Genomic DNA, 7,515 nt, shown 5'->3' with positions numbered 1-7,515 from the left:
TTCGTCCTTGAGGAAGTCCTTAAAATCCTGGCACTCAATGTCGGCATGGCACATGTTGTAGACCAAGCTCATGTTATGTACACAAACCTGGATCACGTCGGGCTTCTTCTTCTTTGCCTCCTTTAGAATCTTCTCGCTTTCCAGAACTCTGGTGTACTCAACATCTAGCCCAGTGTCGGTGTCAAAACCAGCGGATCTCGGGTATGGGGTCCCGAACTGTGCGTCTAGGATCGATGGTAACAGGAGACAGGGGACACAATGTTTACCCAGGTTCGGGCCCTCTCTATGGAGGTAATACCCTACATCCTGCCTGATTGATATTGATGAATATGGGTGTTACAAGAGTTGATCTACCATGAGATCGTAATGGCTAAACCCTAGAAGCCTAGCCTGTGAATATGGTAATGAGTATATATGTGTTGTCCTTTCCGGACTATCCCCTTCGGTTTATATAGACACCGAGGGGATCTAGGGTTTACATGGAGTTGGTTACATAAGAAGGAATCTTCGGTCGCCAAGCTTTCCCTCCATGCCAAGTGGAGTCCAATATGGACACGGTGCAGTCTTCGGCCTTCATGTCTTCACAGCCCATCAGTCCGGCCCGTGGATAACAGGCCGGACGCCTGAGGACCCCTTAGTCTAGGACTCCCTCAGTAGCCCTTGAACCTGGCTTTTAATGACGATGAGTCCAGCATTCTGATTGTCTTCGGCATTGTAAGGCGGGTTCCCTTTTCTCCGAACTCCCAGATAGTCTTCCGATGCAATGATCGTATCCTGACCTGTTACACACACCATACACAACTGCAGAGAGAATATAATATTTGCATGAATCTAATCTGTTGATAGCTTTTTTCCAACACGTCATAGCGTATGTCCGGTTATAATTTCGAAGCATTTTTCTTCTGCCATTCCACGCTTCGAGACGTGGTTGTTATTGTCACGTCTTGTCAAAACAGATATTGTGTCCCCTTATTGCGGGATTCTCATCAATGCGGGCATGGGTAACTCAACTGTGCCGTTTATACATCCCTAGGGAACAGGCGAATCCTAAGGCGAGTGAGGAGGCGTTTTAATATTTTTTACCTTTATAAGGGGATAAGGACTCATCCCTCCTCTCCTCACGCTCTCTCTGTCCATCTTCGCCTTTCCGATCTCAAGCTCCAGCGCCCGAGTTCTTATCTCCTTTCCACTCCAGCAACCATGTCCGGATCCGGTGGTCAGGGCAAGTGGATGGTCTCCTCCGTCAAGGAGGAGGACATTACTAAGCTCTGGGCGGCCGGATATTTGGCGAAGGAGATCGCCCATCGTCTGCCAGTCGAGGGACAAGTCGTCCCCACGCCGGAGCCCACAGAGAGGGTAGTATTCATCACCCATTTCTTCCGCGGGCTAGGGTTTACACTCCATCCATTCGTCCGCGGGCTGATGTACTACTACGGGATAGATTTCCACGATCTATCCCTGAATTCTTTCCTCAACTTCTCGGCTTTTATCGTCGTGTGCGAGGCCTTCCTCCGCATCCATCCCCACTTCGGGCTATGGCTCAAAATCTTCAACGTGAAGCCGAAGGTGGTGGAGGGCCAGCATGTAGAGTGCGGAGGGGCCATGGTGAGCAAGCTATCCAATGTCTCATGGCCCAAAGGCACCTTTGTGGAGACAGTAAAGGAATGGCAGAAGCAGTGGTTCTATATCACAGAACCTCGTGGCACAACCTGGGCTGCAGCTGCTGAATTCCGCTCCAGCGCTCCCATGCGATTCACCTCCTGGGTCGAGAAGAGTCCGGACTAGTGTGCACCTGACGAGCTGATAGCGCTGCAGACGCGCGTTCAAAGCATGGTGACCAAGGACATCAAGCTCGTTGACGTTATCCAGGTGATGGTAATCCGCCGGATTCTTCCGTGCCAGTGCCGCAGCCACCCTTTATGGGAGTTCAATTCGAAGAAGCACCAGACCCTAAAAAGGCTCTTCGATACTTCTCACGAAGGGGCCTGGAAGCTACTCTCTAAGGGCAACGAGAAGCCACCAGCCACGGACTCAGGCCGTGGTCACAATTGTAACCGCCCCGCCAGCGAGGTATGTTACTTTTGATATACTCCCAACTTAAATGTTTCGAGGATGATGTTTGAGATTTTAGTATTTCTCCCTCAGGACTATGTGGAGAGGGCGAACTGGATCAAGTGTCCGTCTCTGTTGCCCGAAGAACCAGTCATCCCGCGCTTGGCGAAGATGCTGGTGCTGGCACCATATACGGCACCGGAGAAGAAGGCCAAGAAGAAGGCCAAGGGGGCTAAGAGTGGCCCCCGTCGCAAGGGCACTTCGGACACGACGTCCGAAGACGACGAGGCCCATTCCTCTGTCCCTGAGAACAATGACGAAGAAGAGGAGGAGGAGGGAAACAACCCTCCTCCCGAGGAGAGGAAGAAGAAGAGGGTGGCCTCGGCACATCTGGAGGTGAAAGCGCCCAAAAAGGGGAAGGGCGCCCTAGCGGTCGACACCACGTGGGACGCTGACAGTAGTCCGGAACGTCACCCCCGTACTAGGCCCCAGGCCGCATCGTAAGTGACATGGCTTATTCATGCGCATATCTACCCTTTCTTTTTATTATTCTAACATGGTTAATCCACACTATTGCAGTCCGGCCCGCGACCTTGTCAAGCGATCCTCATCTGGAGGTTCGTTGGTTCCGTCGGAGATGGCGCTGGACGAAAAGCTCGAAGCTCGTGAGCATAATGAACGCTCGATTATTTGGCTCGTTTCGGCTCGTGCTCGTTAGTTAATGAACCAAGCTGAACAGTGTTTTTTGCTCGTTAAGATTAACGAGCTTAATGATCGAGCAAACGAGTTTCATGAGCTAACTCGTTTAGCTCATTAAATTTCTAGTAGTTTTTTTTGAGAATTTCCAGAGCCCACTAATAGTTTGGCCTGCCTAAAGGCCGAACGCCCCAGCCCACTTCGGGCCACACGGCCCACACCTCTCGCAGAGACCCAGACCTAGGAGACCTAGAGTCCACGACTCATCTCCAGTCTCCACTAGTCAGCCGCCAGCGCTAGGAACTAGAGGAAGTGACGAGGGCACAGGGCAGTACAGCGGCGGTCGGCGGCCGATGACCTTCCGGCGTCCAAATCTCTGGTATCCCCGCCCCCGTTCGCCTCTCACCTCGAACATCTCCATTCCCCAGTCCTGACCTCTTGCATCGATCGTCTCTAACTCTGGCAATCCCCATCTCCATCTACGAGCCCAGTGCAAGAATGGATGAACGCCGGTGGCCAGCACCTTCTGCCACAGCTACAAGCATGGAGTCGCGGAAGAAACGAGCTGCCTCTGATTGTGCGTCACGGGACTCTCCATCCACCGCAGCATAGCCTGATCCTCCTCTTCTTTCACAAGCGCAGAAAAGGGCAAGGGTGGATCCAACAGTGTCTGATGTTGATGATGCCAGATCAGCAGCAGTAATTTCCTATTGTGCTCATGTGTTAGATGGTTAAATCTCAACAATTCAGTTCATATGAATGTGTACTCCAGTAGTGCTGTTACTATTTGAATGCAGTATATACTACTAAATTTTATTTGTATGTTCCCATTGCAATTTTGTTTATTGATGTCTGATGTTTATAATGCCAGATCAAGAGCAATGCAACTATTTTGTTGATTGCAATTTTGGTATAGAACTCTAATTTCAGTTTCGTACATTGCCATTTTTGCTATACTTTTATAGAACTCTAGTTACAATGTAGATTAATAGAACTTCATCATTCATATTCCTAATCAATCATGGAGTGATGACTTGTTAAATTTGATTATCTAAATCATTCTATTTCTTTTTGCATAGGATGGTGATATAGAGGAGTGGGTTGAGGTTAACGAAGGATACGAAGAGGTTGATGAGGCAGATGCGTATGACATGGATGATGATATGTCAGATCCTTCTCAAGGATTGGGTGACAAAGGAAATGATGTACAAGCTGAGGTCAATGACAATGAGAAAACAAAGAGAGGGATAAGGAAAAAGGCAATAGTTGATGTTGGTAATAAGGTTAAGGTGAGGAAAACTAGAGTTAAGCATGCGCCATGTTGGCAACATTTCAAGGAGGTTAAAGCTGTATGCAAGAAGAAACCAGGGGCGGTCGTCACGAAGGAAAAATGCTTGCATTGTTGTAACTTGTTTTCTTATACTCCAGGGGGAGCAACTACTAGTCTCAATCGGCATGTAGATGTTTGTGCGGACTATCTAAACAAGAAGGGAAGACAACAACGACAAGGTACAATCAATTTGGATCCTGAAAAGCCAGGTGCATCTCTTATAGTGAATCATGAATATGATCATGCACAAGTCGTTAAAATCATAGCAAAGATGATAATTGTGCATGAATATCCTTTTAGGATGGTAGAGCATGCTTGGTTTAATATCCTCATGAGATATATGAATGCATCATACAAGTTCATTGGTAGGAAGAAAATTAGAGCCAAATGCATGAAGGTGTATCTTTCTGAGAAAGAAATCCTTAAGAAGCAACTAAGGTCTGTTGAGAGCATTACTTTGACAAGTGATATATGGACTTCCAACCAGAATCTTTCCTACCTAGCTGTTTTTGCTCACTACATAGATGAGGATTGGGTTATGCAATGTCGTGTTTTAAACTTGATAGAGTTAGACCCACCTCACACAGGCTTTGTCATAGCTCAAGCTATTTTTGAATGCTGCCAAGAATGGAAAATAGAAGATAAGATCATGACAATGACCATGGATAATGTTGCCTCGAATGATTCTGCTGCTAAGAAATTGATGGACAAGTTCACTGCGAGGAAATCAGCAAAATTCATATCTAAGTACTTCCATGTTCGATGCTGCGCACACATAGTGAATTTGATAGTCAATGATGGCATGGAACCATTGCAGCCTTTGATAGGCAACCTCAGAGAAACTGTCAAGTACTTGAAAAAATCTCCATCACGCATGTCGAACTTCTTGTCAGATTGCAAGTCTCTTAATATTAAAGTTGGAAAAGGATTATTCCTAGATGTAGCAACTAGATGGAGTTCTACATACAGAATGATAGATGCTTGCACTTTGTATAAGGAAGCTTTCCATGAGTATGCACAATCAGATCCTAATTATGAATGGCAGCCCGATGATGAAGATTGGGTACTATATGGCAGAATTCAACCCATCTTGAAATCATTTGCTGAGGTAACTACTATACTATCAGGATCTACTTACCCCACTACCAACATTTTTTATCCATACATCATGAATGTTAAGATTGCTATAGTAGAGCATGCTATGTCCGGAGATGACAATTTGAAAATGATGGGGGAAGCCATGCTTAATAAGTTTGATAAATATTCGGATAGCACTGTTGTGCCAGAAAACAAAAATCGGAAAGATAAAAAAAGGTAAAGAACAATGTTATGGTGATTGCCACCATTCTTGATCCGAGATTTAAGATGAAACTTGTGGACTATTGTTTTAAGAAAATGTATGGTAAAGAGGGGGGTAGTAGTGATATGGAAGATATCAAAACAGAGTTCTTTGATCTGTATGCCACATATGAGATGGAAAATCGTCAGCATGAGGCTTCTAACACCAATGAGCAGAGTTCAATTTCAAGTAGGCAAGCATCTACATCTATGACCACATTGTCGAGTGGGTTTCAATCCTTTCTCGAGGAGACAAATTCGGAGCCATGCAAATCTGAATTGACTACTTATCTTGAAGACAAGACTCATCCCATTAATGATCCAAGTTTCACATTACTTGACTGGTGGAGGTTGAATGCTTATAGATATCCTATTGTGGCAAAAATGGCAAAGAAGTTCTTGACTATACCAGCTACTAGTGTTTCATCAGAGTCAACATTCTCTACAGGAGGTAGAGTTCTCGATGACTACCGTAGTTCTCTACTCCCAAGCATGGTTGAGGCACTTGTTTGTGCTTCTAGCTTCATCAAAGGATCAAAAGAAAACCACATTAGGCCTACAACCATAGTGGTAATATTAGTTGCTCTTTGTTGTCTACTACTTGTAAGCTTTGACATACTATTTGTAAATGGACTGCCTAACTGAAACTACATTTCCCTTTGTAGGAAGATGACATTGATGATGATGTTGAGTTCATTCCATTTCCTGAATCTATTGTGGAAAGCAACTAGCAGGTTGGTGCTTGGCTACTAGCCGAGACTTGTAATTTTTATTTTGCAACTTTGTTTTCTTTCTCTTGTACTATTTATATTGCAATGCCCATTTTGTCTATTAAACCTTCTCCTATTTAAGGTCTACTACACTACTGTAAGAGAAACCTGAAAGTTTACTTTCTTTGTTTCAAAATTTGCATGTAGGAAAACTCTGCAAGTTCATGAAGGCATCATAAGCAGCAAGGTGGAAGGGCTCCTGGAATGTTCATTCACTACTGCCTGTAGCGTGTTGCTACTATCTTTAAAATTTATTAAATTATGCAAACTGAAAGGTGCACCAGACTTGTTGGTGTTTGCTGCTGCGTACTAGACTGCTAGTGTTGCTACTTTATGCTTTTGTGATGGACCAGACTCGAGTGGTGTTGCTATTGCATAGTAGTCTTGCTATGCTACCGTTTTGACTCCAACGTCCTTTTATTAATTTATGCTATTGTGAATTTGTGATGGAAACCTTCTGTGTTTGGGGTTTGGCAATTTGGCTGTAGCGTGTTGCTATTATTTTTTAAATTCAAATGATGCAAAGGTGCACCAGCCACCAGACTTGTGTGTTGTTGCTGTTGCGTACTAGTGTTGTTAGTTGTTACAACTAGAATGTAATTGTCAAATTTATGCCATTGTGAATTTCTGATGGCATCACAAGATTCTTCTGTGTACTGTGTTGTCTATACCTTAACGAGTACTCGTGAAAGCTCGCGAGCATAACGAGCTCATAACGAACCAAGCTTAACAGAGGTTTCAGCTTGTTAATATTAACGAGCTTATTGATAACGAGCTTAACGATAACGCGAGCATAACGAGCTCATAACGAACGAAGCCGAAGGTGGTGGAGGGCCAGCATGCAGAGTGCGGAGGGGCCATGGTGAGCAAGCTATCCAACGTCTCATGGCCCAAAGGCGCCTTTGTGGAGACAGTAAAGGAATGGCAGAAGCAGTGGTTCTATATCATAGAACCTCGCGGCACCACCTGGGCCGTAGCTGCTAAATTCCGCTCCAGCGCTCCCATGCGACTCACCTCCTGGGTCGAGAAGAGTCCGGACTGGTGTGCACCTGACGAGCTGATAGCGCTGCAGACGCGCGTTCAAAGCATGGTGACCAAGGACATCAAGCTCGTTGACGTTATCCAGGTGATGGTAATCCGCCGGATTCTTCCATGCCAGCGCCGCAGCCACCCTTTATGGGAGTTCAATTCGAAGAAGCACCAGACCCTAAAAAGGCTCTTCGATACTTCTCACGAAGGGGCTTGGAAGCTGCTCTTTAAGGGCAACGAGAAGCCACCGGCCACGAACTCAGGCCGTGGTCACAATTGTAACCGCCCCGCCAATGAGGT

General features: G+C 45.7%; 1 protein-coding gene across 1 annotated transcript; it reads left to right on the top strand.

Annotated features, from left to right (window-relative positions):
- The first annotated feature begins 1,830 nt into the window (after positions 1-1,830).
- Positions 1,831-6,147, top strand: LOC147979801 (zinc finger BED domain-containing protein RICESLEEPER 2-like). Its single transcript, XM_087515352.1, has 4 exons — positions 1,831-2,070; positions 3,828-5,354; positions 5,399-5,986; positions 6,082-6,147. Exons 1-4 carry the CDS (start codon positions 1,831-1,833, stop codon positions 6,145-6,147), a joined length of 2,421 nt encoding a protein of 806 aa, XP_087371478.1.
- Positions 6,148-7,515: the final 1,368 nt, after the last annotated feature.

This window comes from Triticum urartu, chromosome 3A, assembly GCF_056163025.1.
Source record: "Triticum urartu cultivar PI428250 chromosome 3A, HENAU_Tu73, whole genome shotgun sequence".
NCBI classification, from domain to species: Eukaryota; Viridiplantae; Streptophyta; class Magnoliopsida; order Poales; family Poaceae; genus Triticum; species Triticum urartu.
This window is presented reverse-complemented; position numbering and strand designations above follow the sequence as displayed.

Excerpts from the sequence above, each read along its gene's own strand:
- LOC147979801 (XM_087515352.1), top strand. The coding sequence starts at position 1,831 with ATGGTGACCAAGGACATCAAGCTCGTTGACGTTATCCAGGTGATGGTA. Across the intron at positions 5,355-5,398 it reads ATAAATATTCGGATAGCACT|AACAATGTTATGGTGATTGC; the intron begins GTTGTGCCAGAA and ends AAAAAGGTAAAG. Across the intron at positions 5,987-6,081 it reads TTAGGCCTACAACCATAGTG|GAAGATGACATTGATGATGA; the intron begins GTAATATTAGTT and ends TTCCCTTTGTAG.